Source organism: Choloepus didactylus, chromosome 3 (genome assembly GCF_015220235.1).
Source record: "Choloepus didactylus isolate mChoDid1 chromosome 3, mChoDid1.pri, whole genome shotgun sequence".
In the NCBI taxonomy this organism is placed as follows: domain Eukaryota; kingdom Metazoa; phylum Chordata; class Mammalia; order Pilosa; family Megalonychidae; genus Choloepus; species Choloepus didactylus.
In genome coordinates, this window is record NC_051309.1 from 191,075,577 (window position 1) to 191,096,809 (window position 21,233).

The 21,233-nt window shown below is 32.7% G+C and overlaps 1 protein-coding gene across 5 annotated transcripts in view; it reads left to right on the top strand.

Annotated features, from left to right (window-relative positions):
• WDR17 (WD repeat domain 17) overlaps positions 1–21,233 on the top strand; it is a 149,454-nt gene that overhangs the window by 96,356 nt on the left and 31,865 nt on the right. For all 5 annotated transcript variants that reach the window (XM_037831043.1, XM_037831046.1, XM_037831047.1 and 2 more), the window contains 7 exons: positions 933–1,117; positions 1,786–1,954; positions 10,206–10,297; positions 12,537–12,619; positions 14,334–14,420; positions 17,756–17,920; positions 20,100–20,302. In XM_037831043.1, coding sequence (XP_037686971.1) covers positions 933–1,117; positions 1,786–1,954; positions 10,206–10,297; positions 12,537–12,619; positions 14,334–14,420; positions 17,756–17,920; positions 20,100–20,302 — 984 coding nt within the window. The remainder of the gene's footprint in view (positions 1–932; positions 1,118–1,785; positions 1,955–10,205; positions 10,298–12,536; positions 12,620–14,333; positions 14,421–17,755; positions 17,921–20,099; positions 20,303–21,233) is intronic.

Genomic DNA, 21,233 nt, shown 5'->3' on the forward strand with positions numbered 1-21,233 from the left:
TTGAATTAAATTGGATGCTGCCAAGTTGCCTGTTTTATTAGTAATTCATTCTAATTTGGGTTTCTGTCATTCTCATTAAAACATTTCTTATATTGGAATAAAAAGATAAAATACTGGGAAATATTTTTCAGTATTCAGGTATGTAATTAATAATGAATTGGACTAGTAATTACAGTGTTATTGGATTATTAGTTTTGGATTATGTTTGCAAAAGACTATTGAGGTTCTAAAGTAGAGCTTCCTGAAAGAAGACAAATAGTAAATGAACAAAATATGGAAGAAAGAATATACAGATAATAACTGTTAAACAGGGGCATTTATGTAACTGAAAGTTGGAGAAATGAAAGTCTGTAAACAGTAAAAAAATGAAGAAAGATAAATTGAGATGCAAATGTATGTTAGTGCTGTGATTCTTAAATTTTTAGGATGCTAAATTAAAGGGAATTTTAAATAATCTTAAAGGTATTTTTATTGGTTTGGAAATTAATGGGAGTTATTTGCTTTAAAAGAGAAAAAATTATGTATGTGTGAGTTTGTATGTGCAGTAGGGGGGAGTAAGCTATTATGTCAGCATTTTGAGTGGATATTATAATTCAGAAATAATTATACTGTGCTTTAATTTACAAATTAAATTTACAAAATCTTAACAGATTGTAATTCCTCACACACAAATTTTAGTCTATTTCATTCTATCTGCACTCTGTGCACTTCTTTTCACAATTCTTTGTTTATATTTCCACAGTTTTTAGACATGCCACAGAAGCGTTCCAGTGGCAGAAAATGTGATCATTCTTTAAATGTTACTTACAATGATTCTGGATAAAAGAAAACAATGGAGCATCTTTATAAATTAAACCATGTGCTTACATTCCAGGATATGGGATGTTACTGTTATAAATATTTACCTTATTTTTTTCTTTTCTAAAAAATAGTTTTGGTCCAGTCTCCAACCAAAAATCATTATACATCCTCAACAAGTGAAGCAGTTCCACCCCCTACTTTGACACAGAACCAAGCATTTTCTCTTCCTCCTGGTCATGCAGTGTGCTGTTTCCTGGATGGTGGAGTTGGACTTTATGATATGGGAGCCAGGAAGTGGGATTTTCTTAGGGACTTGGTATGTCTATGGTCATTCCCTACTTTTAGTATCTTATTATTATTCTATTATGTAAAATGTTTATTTTGTGTAATGCCATGATGGAATTACATATAATATTGTTAAAATTATCTTCGTTAAGTAATGATATGTTAGGGCTTTCTCTTAGTACTCATTCTTTTGGAGTATGTCATTGGTTTAAAAAAGGAATATTTGCCTTTAAGGACTTTTAGTTTCAGTTTTATCTTGATCTTTTCTTATACTGTCAGAATAACTATACAAATTGTTAATAGTTGATGGCTTTATACATTTCTAGCATGCTATCCTATACATTATAAATAATAAGGAAAGTATCTTTGAATTGAATTGAAATTTAAAAAATGATACTTTTGAACATATTGCATTTATTTGCTAATTTGAAGGACTGTAGTTGAGTAAAATCTTGGTTGGTACAGAATAATACAGTAGAGTAATAACAATACAGTGAGCATTCAGTCACAGTGATGGTTTCAATTTTATGTGTTTTGCTTGCTGGTTATATTTTTCATTACTGGTTGGAGAACTGTTGTTCATGTGTCAGCTTGATTAAAAATGTACGATTTTGTTTATAAATAATGTGAATTTTTGTGGTTTCTTCTAACAATATACTTTCTGCAGTAGTTGTGATATTTTTTATGCTGCATTTCCAGGGACATGTGGAAACTATCTTTGATTGCAAATTCAAACCTGATGATCCCAATCTTTTAGCAACAGCTTCATTTGATGGCACTATAAAAGTTTGGGATATAAACACATTAACAGCAGTGTATACTTCCCCGGGCAATGAAGGGGTTATTTATTCCCTTTCATGGGCTCCAGGTAAGAAGCATTTTATTCAAATAGGGAGTACAATTAAATGGCTTTTCCTAAATTTTACTTTCATTCGAATTATCTTCTTACTGTCAAAGCCAGAAGAATATTAGTGTCAATGTGTTAGGTTAGTTCAGTTTTTGTGGGGTTTAGAATAGGCTTCCTGCAGAGGGACTTTGACTCTTGGGTCCTTTATTCAACATATTCATACAGAAGAGTCACAGTTAATCAGGATTATGTCTACATATGTAATATTAACTACATTTGTATAGCTATACCTTTAAATGTATAAAATATTTTATATGATAAAAATTTTATGAAAATTTGAATATAAATCAAATTCATGAAAATAAAATCACTTAAAATAAAAAGAATTTTATTTATCTAAAAATTATAATAGGTGCTCTTCCCTATTTGTAAATGTCATTTGTAAATAAGATTATATATCAAGTAACGGTTCATTTGTCACCATGTAATTCTATAGTAATTCCAACTTCGTGATATTAAAGAATTTTTGTAATAGGGTTTTATTCTTTTTTTTGATCTCAGAAAGATACTGTCTTTTGTACCTGTAAGTAAATTAAAAAGATGCCCAAGTAGGCCTCTGATATTTTCTCCCAATATAGTACCATTATTTTCCTATAATAAATAATTTTACATACCTAAATGAATTTTTATACTTTTTTTAAAATTAGAGAATGTGTAGTTTTACAGAAAGATTATGCAGAAGGTACAGAATGTCTATATACTCCCGTTTTACACATGCAGTGGTACCTTTGTTACAATTGATAGATAATTATACTATTAACTATGGTTCATTACATTAGTTCACTGTGTTGTACATTCCTAAGCTTCTTAAAAATATCTATGTGCTAGTAACATGTAAAATTTAAAATTTCCCCTTTTAACCATATTCAAATGTATAATTCAGTGTGTTAATTACATTCACAAGGTTGTGCTACCATCACCGCTATCCATTACCAACACATTTCCATTAACCATAACAGAAACTGTACAATTTAAGGTTAACACTCCATTCCCTACCACCAGCCCAACTCCTAGTAACCTGTATTCCAGTTTCTGACTATGAATTTGCTTTTTCTAATTATTTTATATCAGTGATATCATACAACATTTGTCCTTTTGGGTCTGGTTTGTTTCACGCAACCTGATGTCTTCAAGGTTCATCCAAGTAGTCACATGTATCAAAACTTCATTCCTTTTTACAGCTGAATAGTATTTCATTGTATGCATTTACCATGTGTTGTTTATGCAGTCATCATTTGATGGACACTGCGTTGCTTCCATCTTTTGGCAGTTGTGAGTAATGCCCCTGTGAACATCAGTATGCAATTATCTGTTTAAGTCACTGCTTTCAATTCTTTTGGGTATACACCCAGAAGTGGGATTGCCGTGTCATGGTAATTCTATATTTAACCTTCTGAGGGACTGCCGAACTGTCTTCCACAGTGGCTGCCCATTTTACATTCTCACCAACAGTGAATGAGTGTTCCTATTTCTCCACATCCTCTCTAACACTTGTAATTTTCCATTTTTTTTAATAGTAGCCATTCTCGTGGGTGTGAAATGGGATCTGACTATGGTTTTGATTCACACTTCTTTATTGGCTAATGATATAGAGCAACTTTTTCATGTGCTTTATGGCCATTTGTAGATCCTCTTTGGAGGGTACCTGGGATAAATCTTTGTATATAATTCTTTTAATGTGCTGTTGGATTCAGTTTTCTAGTATTTTATTGGGATTTTTTGCATCTGTATTCATAAAGGATATTGTTTTTTGATTTTCTTTTCTCATGGTATGTTTATTTGACTTTGGTATTATGGTGATGCTGATCTCACAAAATGAGTTTTTACTCCCTTCTCTTCAATTTTTCAGAAGAGTTTCAGCAATGTAGTTGTTAGTTCTTTTAAAGTTTGGTAGAATTCACCAGTGAAGTCATCTGTTCCTGGGTTTTTCTTTGGTGGTTTTTGATTACTCATTCAATCTAGTACCTACTTATTGGTCTGTTGACATCTTCTCTTTCTTCTTGCGTTAGTGTATGTAGTGGAGTATTTCTAGGAATTTCTCCATTTTATCTCAGTTATCTAACATGCCATACAGTTGTTCATACTATCCTCTTATAATCCTTTTTTATTTCTGTTGGGTCGGTGGTGATGTTCCCTTTTTCATTTCTGACTTTACTTATGAAGGTCCTCTCTCTTTTGTTCTTTGTCAGTCTAACTAAAGTTTTGTTGATTTTACTGGTCTTTCAAAGAACTAACTTGGTTTCATTAATTCTATTTTTTTTTTTTTTTAGTCTTTATTTCGTTTAACTCCACTCTAATCTTTGTTATGTCTTTCCTTCTGATTGTTTGGGTTTCCTTTGCTATTCTTTTCCTAGATCCATCAGTTGTGAGGTGCGGGTTCTGTTTTGAGATCTTTCTTTTTTAAGATTAGCATTTAGAGCTATAAATTTCCCCCTCACCACTGCCTTTCCTGTGTTGTGTTTTTATTTTAATTTATCTAAATATATTTCCTAGTTTCACTTGTGGATTTCTTATTTGCCTTACTGGGTTTTAAAGAGTGCATAATTTTAAAAGTGTGTTGTTAAGATACGTGAATTTTTCAGTTTTCTATTATTGATCTACCTTCATTCCATTCTGTTCAGAGAAGATACACTGTATGGTTTCAATATTTTTGAATTCATTGAGTCTTGCTTTGAATTCTACCAGTAGAATTATTCATGTGCACTAGAGAATGTGTGTCTTGTTGATGTTGGGTGACGTGTTCTATATATGTGTGTTAGGTCTAGATGATTCTTAATACTGTTCAGGTTTTTATTTCCTTATTGGTCTTCTGTTTAGATGCTTTATACATAATTGAAAGTAGTATATTGAAGTCTCCTATTATTAACATAGAATCATCTATTTCTCCTTTCAGATCTGTCAATTTTTGCCTCATATATTTAGGGTTCTGCTATTAGGTGTATATGTATTAATAATTGTGATGTATTCTTGTTGAATTGATTCCTTTATCAATATTTAGTGACCTTTTGTTCCTCATAACAATTTTTGACTTAAAGTCTATTTTATCTGATACTAGTAGCTACCCCAGGTCTCTTTTGGTTATTATTTGCATGGTATATTTTTTCCATTCTTTCACTTTCAACCACTTGTGTCTTTGAATTTCCTGTGAGTCTCTTATGAACAGTATATAATTGGGTCACACTTCTTTATTCATTCTACCAGTCTCCACCTTTTGACTGGAGAGTTTAATCCATTTACATTCAATGTAAATACTGTTAATGCAGCACTTCCTTCTGCCATTTTTTTAATTTGTTCTTTGTAAGTCTTAATAACTTTTCTCCTCCTTAATTATTCTGTTGCTACCTACTTTCATATTTGTTTTTCTGTATTATACCATTTTGTGTCACTTCTTTCTTTCTGTATATATTGTTCATGTATATCCTTTGTGTTTACCATGGGATTTAAATTTAACATCCTAAATCTGTAACATTCACATTTGATTTGATGCCAACTTTATTTCATTTGCATACACATGCACAGCATCTATATGCCTCTGTCTTCCCACCTGTTTGTTGTACTTCCTACAAATTATATCTTTAAATTGTATGTACAAAACCATGATTTATCATTACTTTTTGGGCATTTGCGTTTGAGACCCTATAAGAAGTGAAATGAGGTCTTACATACCAAAAAAAAAAAAACAAAAAACCAAAAAACAAAAAACAAAAAAACAAAAACACAGTATAATAGTACTGGTAATTTTATAATTATCCATGTGTCTGGTTTGTTAATGTTGCCATTATGCAAAGTACCAGAAATGGATTGGCTTTTATAAAGGGGGTTTATTTAATGCCATAAACGTGTACAGATTAAGGCATCAACAAGAAGATACCTTCAATGAAGAACGGCTAATGGAACCTGGAGCACCTCTGTCAGCTGGGAAGGCATGTGGCTGGCATCTGTTGTTCCCAGGTTGTGTTTCAAAATGTCATTCTCCAAAATGTCTCTGGGCTTGTCTCTCTTAGCCTCTTCAGCTCCTGTGCATATAACTGTCTGGGGGTCCCTTCAGTTTCTCCAGAGCTAACTCTGGGTTTCATCTCTTAGCTAAACATCCTTCTGTCCGCAACTCCAAGCGTTCAGTGGTCATCTTCAAAATGTCTCTCTCAGCTGCTCTTGAGGCATTTTGTCCTCTCTTAGCTTCTCCAGAGCAAACTCTGGGCTTAGCATCTCAATACATCAGCTCCAAAGTGTCTCTCCAAAAGTCTCTCTCAGCTGCTCTGAGCTCTTTCTGTTTGTGAGCTCCTTTATAGGACTCCAGTGATTAAATCAAGACCCACCCTGAATGGGCAGGGCCCCATATCTCCATGGAAAAAATTTAATCAATCATTTCATCCACAGTTCATTGAGTCACATCTCCATGGAAACACTCCGTCAGAAGATTCCAACCTAATTAACACTAATAGGTCTGCCCCCACAAGATTGCATTAAAGAATATGGCCTTTGGGGGGACATAATATATCCATACTGGCACACCATGTGATTACCTTTACCTGAGATCTTTATTTCTTTATTCCGCTTTGATCCACTGTCTAGTATCCTTTACTTTCAATCTGAGGGACTCCTTTATCATTGCTTGTGAGTCAAGTCTAGTGGTGATAATTCCCTCAGCTTTTGTTTATCTGGGAATGCCTTAATCTCTCATTCATTTTTGAAAGACAGTCTCACCAAATATTAAATTCTTGGCAGGCAGTTGTACCCTTTCAACACTGCCTTCTTGCCACCATGATTTCTGATGAGAAATTGAAACTTAATCTTTTTATGAATCCCGGTAACGTAGTTTTTACTTTTCTCTTGCAGCTTGTCCACTCTACTTTTCCTTGGCATTCAGTAGTTTGAATACTATATATCAGAGTGTGGTTCTCTTTGAGTTTATCCTGTTTTGGGTTTGTTGATAATCATGAATGTACATACTCATGTCTTTTGTTAACTTTGGGAAGATTTTTGCCATTATTTCTTTGAATATTCCTTCTGCCCCTTTCTCTTTTCCTTCTCCTTCTGGGACTCCCTTAATGCATATATTGGTATGTTTGATAATGTCCTTCATATTTCTTAAGCTCTGTCCATTCTTTTTTATTATTTTTTTCTTTCCACTCCTCTGCTGAATCATTTCAATTGTCTTTTCTTTGAGTTCACTGACTTTTTCTTTTGCCAGCTCCAATCTCCCATTGAAAACATCTAGGGAACTTCTCATTTCATTTTGTGGTCAAATGCAGTATTTCTGTTTGAAATTTCATTTCTGAAATTTCTATCTTTTTATTAAGAGTGTCATAGTAATCATTCATTATTTTCGTTATATCCTTCATTTCTTTCCTGTGTTTCCCTTTATACTGATGAGCATATTCAGGATAATTTTTGTAAAGCTGTGTGTATAGTATGTCTAAGGTCTGGTCTTCTTCAGTGAAGGTTTCTGGATTTTTATTTTGTTCCTTTAGGTGAGCTATCATTTCCTGTTTCTTTGTTTGTACACTATACATTTTAATATATTAAAGTGTTAACTCTCAGATTTACTCCCTAAGCTTTCCATTTAAAGTTTGTATTCAGCTTCTAATAAGACAAAGATGTTCTTAAGTGCCAGGAGGTAACCAAAACAAACAAATCAACACATGCAATCAACTGTTCACATTCTTTGCAAATTGTCTCTGCATTGGCTGGTGTTCTCCTTCAGAGTTTAGCCTTTCTGCCAAGAAAGTCAGCCTTAGTTGAATTGAAATGCAGGGTCCTCTCCATTTTATTTTTTGAGCTTGTATCCTTTCCTGGGCTGTGTTTACTTGCAGCCTTAGGAATTCCCCAGTTTGAAGGAATTTGAGTATGCCCTTTAGTTCCTATTAATGAGATTTTCTTACCTCCCTTGGTGCTCTGTTGCAGGCCACTTTGACATAATTGTTTCTTACACTGCTTTAGCTGTTTGCCAGCTGCTTCTGCCTGCAAGGCAAGTTTTGGGAGGGCAAGCCCAAGATGCGATTCCTGGTTCAGTATTTCATGCTACCATCTGAGAGTTTGGCAGTGAAGTACAAGCACCCCATTGCACATAGGGATTACTCTGCTTCCTTTATAAGAGGGCCAGAGACTTGCAGTGGAAACATAGGCTGGCTCCACTGTGTGGGGAGGGGCCAACAAAGGCATCATGAGCTTCTCCTAGTGTTTTAAATATGAGTTCTCTTGATACAGCACTCACAGTTTTGGCAGTTGTTCGAAGATTCTGTGGTGGCTCGATACCCAGGAGCATTTTATACTGCCATCTTGGTTGACTGGTTTTTCCCAGTAAATGAATTTTTCACATTAAAAAGAATGTTTTTTCCATAATGCTTTATATTTGCTCCAGTGGTAATATATTAATTTAAAATGCACACGTAACCAGTGTACAGCTTGTTTGGTAGCATATCTCCCCATATGCCAGGATTCTTAATCTTGGATCTGTGTCCACAAGGATTTCAGATACATTCAGAGTCTGGAGTCTCTTAGAATTTTATGCATAATTTTTAGAGTGTGTGTGTGCATGTGTATGCCTATATCTGTCAAGGCATGTCATAGTAATCAGATTTTCCAGGGGTTCCACAATATGTAAGATGTGAAGAGCCACTGCTTTATGTATCCCTTATTTCCTGCAAGAAGGACAAGATGTAGAAAAATGTTTTATTTGCAACTCTTAATAGCAGTAGTTGTTTCTGTAATCAGAAATACCCAGTGCCACTGCAGATACAGGGCCAATTGAAAAAACATTTATTTTCTTCATTAAGGAATGAAGCATAAAAAAAATACTAAGATCTCTTACCTACTCCCTTCTTCACATCCACCTCTATTTTACTTATGATTGTGATGGCCATCGTTTATTAAAGAAAGTCTGAGGTCAGAGAGGTTGAGTAACTTACTCAAGATGACTTACCTAGTGAGTAGTGATAGAATCAAGATCTAAACAATTGTCATTCTGACCCTTAGGCCTGTGTTCTTAATCATTGTAGAATACATCTTCACATAGGTCCCTCTGTGTAGGAATATAGAATCTGACTGGTCAGTGCAGTAACATAGCACCAACCTTCTTCCTCTTACAGAAAATATATGACCCAAACCTAAAACTTAAATGGAAATTGTGACTGTAAATGCCATCATTTTCAAATCACAGTAAAGCCTAAAAACATTCTTTTAGTCTATACATTGAGAATTTGTATCAAGAAAGTAAAAATGTTGGAAAATGTCTTTTTTTCATTGCTTGCTATGTGATTACTGGTCTACCACTATTTTCAGGTAAGTATGGATAAAACTTAAAAAGGTTAAAGGTTAATGAAGGGTGATAATTATGGAAATAGATTAGGTTATAGATGATTATATAATTTCCTCTCTATAATTTGGAGTAAATACTACAAGAAAAGACAAAAACGTACAAATAAATATGTTATCCTCTCCCCATTAATTTGTGAACATGAAAAGGAGAGCAGAATGAAAATACTTGAAATATAGTAAGGACCTATTTTAGCGTTGCAATCATTAATCACAAAGCGGTTTCTCCATATTTTTACTCAGGCAGCAGATGACAACTGCTCCTTTCTTCAAATGAAGGAAACATCTTTCACGATCTTGAAAAACAAAAATAAGCCCTGGAGTCTCATAACCATCTAGGAACTTAACAGCAATTAGATTTTCACAGATATGTCTCATTTCTTAAAAACTGAAAGCATTGTTTATGTTTTTAGTAGAGAAATTGAATTTGCTCATGTGTTCTGCTTACAGAAATACTTTTCTTGTTAGGAAAGTCAGGGAAATATGAAAACTGAATGTATTATGATATTATGAAGAATTATTGATAATTTTTGTAGTGTTCATGATAGTTTGGCCATGTTAATTAAAGGGTCTCTGTCTTTTAGGTATCCTACTGAAGTACTGATTAATGAAATGGTATGATGTCAGTAATTTATTCCAAAGAAATCCAGTAAGGGTAGAGACAAAACAAGATTGGCTATGTTTTGGTAATTGCGAAATCTGTCTGATGGATACATGGGAGCTCATTATACTGTTTTCTCTACATTTGCATCTATTTGGTGTTTCCATAACTAAAACGTTTTAAAAAAACTACTTTGCAAATTTCAAATCTTAAAATTTTCAAAAAATAAGAATGTTTTGGAAAGAATTACACTTGTGTTTAACATTTAATTTAATTTTTACCAAATTATTTCCTAAGGTGATTTAAATTGTATTGCTGGGGCAACTTCCCGAAATGGTGCTTTTATTTGGGATGTTAAAAAGGGCAAAATGATACAACGATTTAATGAGGTAAGATGTATTTATTTTTGGCTGAATAAAATAATGTCTTAAAATAATTCATATATTTTAAATGTTTTTCTTTCTTAACAGTTAATAACCAGGTGATAGGTATGTTCGCTAAAATGGAAGAAAATCCAAGAGAATTTTTACCTATTAAAGTGAGTTCTGAAAAATGTAGCTAAATTCACCTAAAATTGCCTTGAAGATTCAAAAGAATTTTGACATTCATCCTCTACAAAATGATCTAGGTGACTATTAAATAGTGGGAAGAAGACTAGGCTCAGAATAATGGGTGCCAAGTTATAGCGCCAGTTTTTTAATGTTTAGCTCTTGACCTAGGGAGAATCGCCTATAATATGAAATTGGATTATATAATTTCTTAGGTTTCCTCCTAGTTCTCAGATTCTATTATTCTGTCATAAGCCCCGAAAACTCTTCTCTTCCTATGTATAGTATCACACATTGTACCAATACTTCTGCTTGGAGTTAAATTATTATCCCATTTTTTACTGTGTTTCATCAATATTTGGATGTTATGTATGATTTAATTATAGTAGGGTAAGTTTGATTGGGGGGAAAATTATAAGATCTATGATTGCCTCTTATTGTCCTGAAGTTTCATTCATTTCAAACGATTACTGGTTAAGCTCAATAATTGATTTCTTTGAAATTGTTTAAGTATTTGAGGTGTACTGTGAAGGTGCCCTTTAGTAGACTTGATATCCAGGGTGTTCTACACTAATGTAGAGAATGCAGAGTGTTAGAGAAAAGTTACAACCACAGTTAACAGTTTTGCACTTACATAAAGAAACGTTGACAAAGATTTTATGTTACATCCTTCCATCTTTCTCTACATACAGCAATGCTCTTTCAGTTCAGCAATGCCCTGAACCTGCCCAGTTATCACCAGAACAACACTTACTCCATGCTAAATAATGGGATATAAGAAGAAAAGATGAAATGGACCTGAAGTGAAACTTTTAATCTAGATTCAACAATTTTATCCTTAGATGTCGTATCTGTTGTTTTCTTCTTGTGGCCTCTTGGCATCTTGTGACCTAAAATATTTTCCCATTAGCACTAGAACAGTCCGCAGCTTGATTCCAGCAACCTGACATGTGAATATCAAGGACATTCTTATATCCATTGATATCTTTCCCAGCATTCAGTAGCACAGTTAAGACCAATATCAAAATCACTTAAATCCTGAATAATAAATATAGGGAAAACCAGCAATACTAGCTTGATGAACAAAGCTATAACTGCCTTATATAAGGAAATTCGGGATATTAGAAAGCCATAAATGCCCTTTTCAAGGGGCTAGAGGAAGCTGACAGCAGACCTCCAACCCTTAACCTAAATGAGTATGGGGACTAGTTTTATTTTTTATCTACCTTTTAAAGTCTGCTCTCTCTTATCCCCCATCAAAAGGTAAAAGCAGTGAACTAGATATTGTCTTATGAATTTAAAACTATGTATTTAAATTCAGGATAAAAAGTCACTTTAAGTTTTCTCTTAACACCAGCCACATTTTAAGTACCATATAAAACTGAAATGTTTTTAATTAAAATTCAGAAATGAATTGACCACAACCTTTATTCACCCATGACACAATTGATGAATGATGTTCCCTTATATAACATATTCCCTCTGTTTTTAAAAATTCTCATTGTACCAGCTGTAACTTTACCCTTCAACCTTTCATCCGCTTCACAATACAGGAGAACAGGTAAATTCAAAGGGATTTCTTATAGGAATAACCTTAAATCTGTTCTAATTTGTTTTTGTAAAAATAAAATATTAAATTTAGGGGAACAATGAAAAATAACAATTATTTGCAACATATCTCACATTGCAGTTGTGGTAGCAATGGTTTTGAAAGTAGTTAAATAATTATCTTCATCTCTAGGCTAGAGTTTCTGGCAAAAGGCATTAAGCAGGGCTTAATTCTACATGTGGCTGAAGACAGGAATTATAGCTCTTCACCTTGTATCCAACAAAAAGAAATAGAGTCACCCAATTTATGCCTTAAAACAGTGGTTTTGTCTCTTAAGTTTTGATAGTTTTATATTCTCTTAATACTGTCTTAAAGTGTATATTCAGCCTTCACAATTGTCAATAACATGTCTGTTGATATCATCTAGAGCAAGTTCCTAATAGAAAAGTAATACTTAGAAGAAGTAAAAAAAATAAGAGAAAAAAAGAGGTGAATTATTTCTTATTGATAGGTATTTTGCATTTTTTGAAGCATGGAAAAAATGGAATATTCTGCATTGCCTGGAGTCATAAAGATTCCAAAAGAATAGCAACCTGCAGTGCTGATGGTTTCTGGTATGTATAATGTATGAAGTTACACTGTTTTAAAAGATGCATTTGACAGTAACTAGTGTATGATATTAGCACATACAATAAATTTTCAATGAGGTTTCATTACAGCTCTACCATATATCATAAATATTGTTTATTTGTAATCCCATATGGGCACATGCCATATTCCAATGATTTATTAGTAATAAATAATGATGCAATAATGTTTTAAAAATAAATAAATCAGTCATTGATTTCTAAATGAAAATACTACCTGAATTATAATTAAAAGACTGGATTCCTCAAAGAAATTCCAGGTGCTGTTAAAGAGTCCAAATAATTCTCATCACATTTTGGGAGGACTGGTATTTTAGTTTCACAGGCGATTCAGGAACTATTCTGTGCTCTAAAAACTTGTTCACAGTTTTATAGATGCTATTGTTTATAAAAGGATCAAAAGCTTTGCAAGAAGGGATAAAGTAATGCATGTGGTAAGTGCTTCTTTTAGGAGGTCACTAACTTCTCTGACATCGTGTTTCAGAAATATGTGCTTTCTAATGTCTGTTAAATCCAGGGATAGAGTAGGTTTCTAAGTAAAAATACATAGGGGAAAATTGTCTTTGGTTTAAAGATAATTTATTTTTAATCATATAAGGCTGCCCTCTAGCTACCTTTGTCAAGTAGTAAATCCTTCAGTATAGACACTCTTGGTTGTTGAGCATATAGAAAAGTTTGTTTCCTGTTAGGTATTGCTGTACCTAGTCCAGTTTTTCTCATCATCATTTCTTAATTGTAATGGAAAAGACAATACTTATGGAAAGCAAACGTCCTATCAGAAAGTTAAAATTTTCGGAAATAAAAATCTTAGTGTTTTTTTTTCCTTAAGAAGAAATAATTGCTAATTGACATATACCAAGAAACAATAGATATGCCTAATTTTTTTATTGTCAGACTTGATTAGCCTGTATGTTCAGGGCACTATTTATTTGATAAAAACCACATTCAGTGCTTAAACTTTTGTAACCATAGGTCACCACCACTCTCCAATAACCTCAAAAAGTTTTGGTGGACTTAATGACATTTAAGAGAGACTTTTCCAAAGACTTGTAAAATTCATTATATCTTGATTTATACACAGCTTTTTTTTTTCCTAATAGAATCAGTAGCTCTTGCATTATGATAATAACATAGCAGGAACTAAATAGAACTTCTATCTGTGTCATTAAAGTACATAGAATCTTTGGGCAGGGCGCAGAGGTGGTGGTATCCTTCAAAATTCTAGCTATATAACTGAGAATCTACCATGAAAACATTAACTTGTATGTCTTGGTCTTTGTGTAATAGCAAATGAAACCAGTTGTATATTGATCCAAATATAAATTTTGGGTGGCTAAATTTTGAAGCTGAATATATAATGCATATGTTAGTTATTTCATTATGTCTTAAACTTATTAAGCTATATTTTTTCTCAATTAAAAATATTATGTAAGAAAATGTTTTCTAAATCAGAATTTATCACCTTTAAATTGATTACTATTATCAGTATTATGTGAAGTAAATATCCTCACAATTGAGCATATCATCTATATAGAACACTTCTAAATGTTCCTTGTGCTGTGAAGCCAGGGTCTCCATCCTGAGATATTTATATTTTAATTGTACGAATCTGACTATGTTCCCTTGAAAAATGTATTGAGAATGCTTTTTTTTCCTTTTATCATCTTATAATTAATTTCAGTATTATTCGAACCATTGATGGTAAAGTGCTCCACAAATATAAACATCCAGCTGCAGTTTTTGGTTGTGACTGGAGTCAAAACAACAAGTAAGTATTTTTTTTCCTGAAATAAATAATAATTACATATGGAGATTTTAAATAACTGTAAGTGAATGCTATTCCCATAGGTAATATATACATCACTCTTTTTAGATAATGTTCCCCTTGTTTACAAATGAGAAGGAGCCATGTAAATGCTCATTTATATTAGCAGTCCATTTTTATTCCATAAGGTTTTTACACTATTTAGAAATACTGATTTCTTGCTCTCAAAACAACTTTCTGATACTTTGGAAAAAAACATAGGACCAACTAATGTAAACAAATCCAATCCTTAAAATAAAATAAATAATATTAAAATAAAAATAAATGTGGCTTCTGTGATAGGAATGTGATTCTTCTCACCTTTTTCAGAATCTTTGCACTGCTATTGTTTCACCTTGACTTTCCATTGTTCCCCACCTAGTATTAATGCCTCTGCACTGAATAAACTCCCAAGAGGTGGAACTTATGTGGATGATCTCATAATCTTTTGAAAGGTCAACTGTGCTTAAGAGCCCAATATTTAGCATGTAAAGATCAGCATAGAATAAAATTAAATCCAAGTCAAACCTCCACTAAAATTGGTTTCTTTAACTCATGCACTTCCCAGAATCATGTTTCAGACCACTGTGTGATGGGATTTAAAATAATTTTTAAGAGGTCAAATGTTCTTTAAAATTTTCTAAAAATAATGTGAATTATCTTATGCTGTTCCATACCATAGCTGGGAAACATACAGATTAAATAATAAAATCTTATTATATGTAAGTTACAAGTCAAACCACACTATATAAAATGATGAATCTCTGTATTTCTTTCAGTAAATTTAGAAGAATTAAAACAGAGAGATTATATGCAAAATGAACTATTGATTAGCTTTTTCCTGGTATTTCCTATCTCAACGACTGACATTGCTTACTACGGATATTGCTAACTACAAAGCTGCTGAAGCCAGAATCCTTGGTGTCATCTTTGATACCTTATCAGCTCTTAATTTCCATTTCTTATTAGCCACCAATTCCTGTTATATCCTCTGTCTAAATATCTTTCTTTTTCCAACCAACTTTCTTGCTAGTAAAACAATAACACTTGGTTTTTGGACTTCTACAAAAGCCTTCTAAATCAATTCCAAAATCTGTACTTATTCTCCCCACTACCTTTTCCCCCACACCACTTCTCTGTATTGCCATCAGAATGATCATTTGAAAACACAGATCTGATCACACCATTGTACTGCTTAAACCCTTCAGTACTTTTCCATTGGTCTTTGGATAAAATGCGAAATCTTAATAAGCTCTACAAGGAAAGACCTGTATAATCTGTTTTTTATCTACTTTACAAACCTAGTTCCTCCTTGCTCTTTGCATCTAGCTGCATTGGCTTAAAGTTTCTTGAACTAGCCTGGCTCATTTCCACCTCAAGGCTTTCACTCCTGCTGTCCCCCTTTATCCAGGATTCTACTCCATGCACCCCACCTGGGTTGGATATAAATAACTTCTACCTATCCTTCAGCTCTCACCTCAGACTTTCCACAGAAAAGTCTTCCTTGACCCTTCCCACCCCTCACCCCCCCCCCCCCATAGTTAAGTTTCTCCTATAATATGCCTTTGGAACACTTAATATAATAAAATGAACTTTTTAATTGTATAAGTAATTGCTTATTGGCTGTCTCACCCTCTAGAATGTAAGCTTCATAAGGGTAGCTAACTTAATTTTTGTGTACCACTATGCTCTTAGCAAAACACTGTGCCTTGAAAAAAAGAAGCATTCAATAAATATTTGATGAATCAACAAATGTATGGAACCAGGCTTGTCCCTGGTCAACAACAGTTCCACATTCTTATCTCTCTGTTTTACAAGTGTTAAAAAGCACTTGGCCAGTTGAAATAAAAATTGCATCTTAATGAAACATGCTTCATTGGTTAAGAAAGCTTCTCTTTTAAATGACACTGAAAGTTCTTTATTAACTAGCCATTATGCTTACTACCAAGCATACCTAATGAATTTCATTTTTAATTTTAAAAGTCTTTTAATGATGTATCATAATTGTATTTATATTCCATTTAGCATTTTAGGAGGTGAGAAACACCTTGAACAAATCCTAAAAGTCTATTCAGGGGGAATCTTTTGAGTTTATCATTTGTAAGTTTAGATGTGCAGTCTTGGAATGTTTGTGATATAATATCCAAGATTTTCTTATTTATGTATCTGCATATTCATATATACAAAAATATGCTCATGTATTCATGTAATATATGTATGTATACAAAATATATTTTCCATATGTGGAACCTGTTCCATTATCTATCAGTGGGCCTCAGGCAGATGTTACCTCTGCACATTTACACATTGACATGCCAGTTTGCAAACTAGTATATTTCTGCATATGGGATTAAATAAATATATGCATTATAATCCAGATCACAAAATCAACAGTTTAACATTTTGGAAGGGTTTTGATGACATTTGGTATTCAAAATGTCTAACTTCTACTCCTTTCTAATGAAGGGACTGTATATATGATCCTTAGGGTAGCTGTTGCTCAGGGAGACTGTTGTGCCAGGTACATGATTTCCACAGCTCCCTCCTAGTACTCATAATTCCTTTCCTAACAGTATTCAAGTAAGATTACTAGGGTACAAATAGTTGTTTATCTTACTCTCACTCTTATGAGATTAATAATCAAGGGCCAGTTGAACATCATATCCACATATTATATTTCCAGGGAATCCTTGTGTTACATCGAACAGTTAAAGCATCTCAAGGAGGGAAGTTACTAAAGAAGAAGGGAAAACTAAGACTGTGACTTACTGTCAGACGAGTTAACCCCTGGTCTGTAGGGAATTTTCCCAGAATAATTCCAGGGGAGAACATTATACTAATTGTAACCATGCTACAACCTTACCAGATGGTCTGGGCATGTACTAATCATTTGCTTATCAGAAAGTAAACTCATCTCATTACTCATCGTTGGAGATCCTTCTTAAAACCCAAAAGTTGCAATATATAATGTTAAGAGAAACATTCAAAAGAACTTGTAAGTCTAGATACTTTGAAAAAGACTTAAGAAATACAAATACTGTCACTTCTAATCTAAGATAAATAAAATAAAAACTCAATTAAAAGTGAAGGCTGAAACACTTTCTGTATGGGCAGTTTCTGCAAATGAGCAGTAGAATGATTATAACTGATACATTTTTGCTTAAGTAGGTATTTAGTCTAACTTCATTTAGGCTGCAAGGTATTTTATATTTAGAAATTAAAATGCTTCTATATTTAATGATTACTATTAATAAATATCAAAATTTACATATTTTAATGTGCCATTGATGATCTTTCAGAGACATGATAGCCACTGGCTGTGAAGACAGAAGTGTCCGTGTTTTTTATGTAGCCACCAGCTCTGACCAACCACTAAAAGTATTTAGTGGGCATACAGCGAAAGTGTTTCATGTTAGATGGTCTCCTCTGAGGGAGGGAATTCTTTGCAGTGGTTCTGATGATAGGTATGTATCTTTGGATTCTAATTTTCTAGTGCATAAAATCATAAACTTATTTGTTCCTAGAAATGTACATATTTATATGATCAGATTATGTATTAAAATATTTCATGTATGTAATTAGTTAACAAGTACCAAATTGCATTCAACCAATACGATGTGCAACTGTGCCATACTTATTTTATTATTATATTCATGATTTTTGTTGAATTATATGTTGAGCTTATTTTCATCTTATAGGGATGATTATTTTTATCTTATTAGCAACAAAGTTGACTGAAACAAAAATTGTAAAAGGATCTGTGGGAAAAGGGATCTGAAAAGATAAATCTCTGTAACATATAGGGAAGAGTTTAAGAATGTTCTTATATTTAAAATGGAAAACAGCTGTACTGCTTTCATTAAGAATGGAATAAAAGAAGATGGTCATAAATTTTAGCATGAGAAGATATTTAGAAATGAGAGTGACTTAACATTTTTTCTGGGTTAGTAAGAGATTCTGAAATCCTGTCTGTATTTTATATTCAAACAAGATAGATTTGTGTAGGATAGTTTATTTAGTCACTATTTGAAGATGGGATGGTTTAGATAAGGAAGATCTTACTTTATGCAAGTAAAAGTCATCTTGGCTAGCAACCATAGGTTTGATATTGAATTATTTTCATCTTGAAATTTTGGTATAATTCCAAATTTAATAAGAAAAATTACGAGATTTTTGTGAGTTATCACTTGAAATGTTGCTTCTAATAAGGTTATCATTTGAAAGTGAGTATGAGTCCACTTATGAGATTATTCTGGTCTCTTCATATAGACTTTATCCTCTAAATTATACTGTTCATTAAAAAGTTATAATCTTCAATCATTGTCTAGGAAATATTACTCAAAATGCTAGCAGTAAGCATTTTACTGACCTGTAGTGACGAAAACTGAAGGACTTTACTAAATTCTGATTATTAGTCTCTTTGCTGGTCATTGTTATTTTAAATGAAGGTCTACCTCACTTGTGTTATCTGGTACCTTTAAATAAAAGTCAGAATTGTACAGAAACCATTTACTGCTGATGTACTTATGGCAGAACCCACAAATATTGTGGTTCAGCCTGGGAGGCTTTAGGCACTCCTTATATTCAGTGGGGCACCTAAAAGCCTTTCTGATGTTAAACAAACAAACATACATTGTGATCTCAAAGCCTCAAGTTTGCCTTATCTAACTTATGTAACAAAAGTAAGGATATTTGTGCTTAGTGGCCCCAGGGATAACTTTAAAGCATTTTGATAAAAACCACTTTAATATATTCTTATTTATGAAAGTATGATAGCAAACTTATAATAATTTTAATGCCAACATATTTAACAAATTAGCACTGACAAAATTTAACTTATGATATATCTGGATGCTTTGTCTTCTACTAGGATAAAAAAAAAGAAGCTTTATATGAAGAAAGAGCTAGGTCTTGAAGAAATAAAAATATCTAATGTGTTACCTTTCTAGTACAGTGTAACCTTTAAGATATTGATATTTTGGTATTTTCTGTCTAGTCTAACAAAAGTATTGTGAATTGTCCAAATAAAATTGGCATTTGAAAGTTGAAATTGGCATTTGAAAGTCTCAAATTCTAATTTCAGTAACACTGATACGTTCTACAATCAGTAGCTTCAAGTAATATCATGAATCCAGTTATATTTAAAATTTTTACTTGATCTGAGACTGATCCACACTGATCCAGCAAATTATTTTACAACAAAAACATGAAGGAATTATTTACTATATTGATAAAAGTATAAGTATTAGGTATTATTGGAAAAAATCAGTTATCATACATGCTGTACTTTAATGCTTTACAGCTAACTAATTTGAAATTATATTTGTTTTATTGATCATATTTTCAGTTTGTTCTGGATATTTCATTTTAAGAAAGCTTTTTTTTTAATGCATAAACTGTGGAATAGTATATTTATTATCAGTATCAGATGACCAGTAAATGTAAGGGGAAACATGTATTGAAGTAAACCAACTCTAGTTAAATATTCATTTCCATCTTTTATAAAGAAGAGCATCTTAATACACCTTGAAAGATAAAATGCTTTTTAAGTATATAAAGAAATAATTATTTACTCCATTAAGAATATGCTTATAATTAATGATAAATAATAATCTTGAATGAAATATAATGCTCTGTTTTCAGTTCTGTTCGAATCTGGGATTATACTCAAGATGCTTGCATAAATATTCTTAGTGGACACACTGCACCTGTTAGGGGATTAATGTGGAATACTGAGATTCCTTATCTACTAATCTCTGGCAGCTGGGATTATACTATAAAAGTATGGGACACTCGAGAAGGAATTTGTTTGGATACTGTGTACGATCATGGTGCAGATGTATATGGTAAAGAGTTTCTCATTTATTTCTTCTTTTATTATATTAATATTATTTCTGAGCAGTACAGTATTTATGAATAAGTCTTGCAGGGTTTCACTTTAAAATAACATTTTTCTGACTAGAAAATATACATGTTTATTATTGAAATAGCAGAATATACCAAAGATATGTAGTAGAAAAAGATCATCAGAAATTAACAGGGGATAACTATTGTTAACACTGTGGTATCTTCTCTCTCTCTGAAGGTTTTTTGTGTTCCTGTACACACACACACACACACACACACACACACACACACACACACACACACACACACACACATATGCACATATATACCCATACACATGTATAGCTTGGATTGTTCTCACTTCACAGAGTTAAGAGCAGGAAATCAATAATAGAGTAGGTACAATTTATTTAGCCATTCTTCTATTCTTGATATTTAGAGCAATGTTTTGTTTCTGAATGTAATACTAAGTTTTTAATATAATTTAGCTGGATATGGGAAATCAGATTCTTTATTTTTTGCACATCACTTTATCCTCATTTATAGCCTCCAAACCCAGTGGGTGCGAGTGTATTGAGAATGCGAAAATATTTCCTTGGAGAAAATAGCCCCCCAGTCCGGCCACTAGTATCCATATGCTTTACCCCAAAAGCTTTTTAGTGGAGGCAGTGTGGGGCTAAGTGTCAGAGAGAATCACATTTTTTAATATTCTAAATTGAAAGGTCCAAACTTTCTCTTTATGTTGTAACTAGAGTTTCCATACATACATTAACTCACAAATTACCATGCACCCCCACTGCTACTACAGCATCCTTGCTGCTTAACTGACTGAAATATAATTTCAACATTTTCATCATGGATCATTTGCTTTCTAATCATTATCCAATTTTATATTTCTATTTATAGAATGCTTTAAATAATTCTTTACAT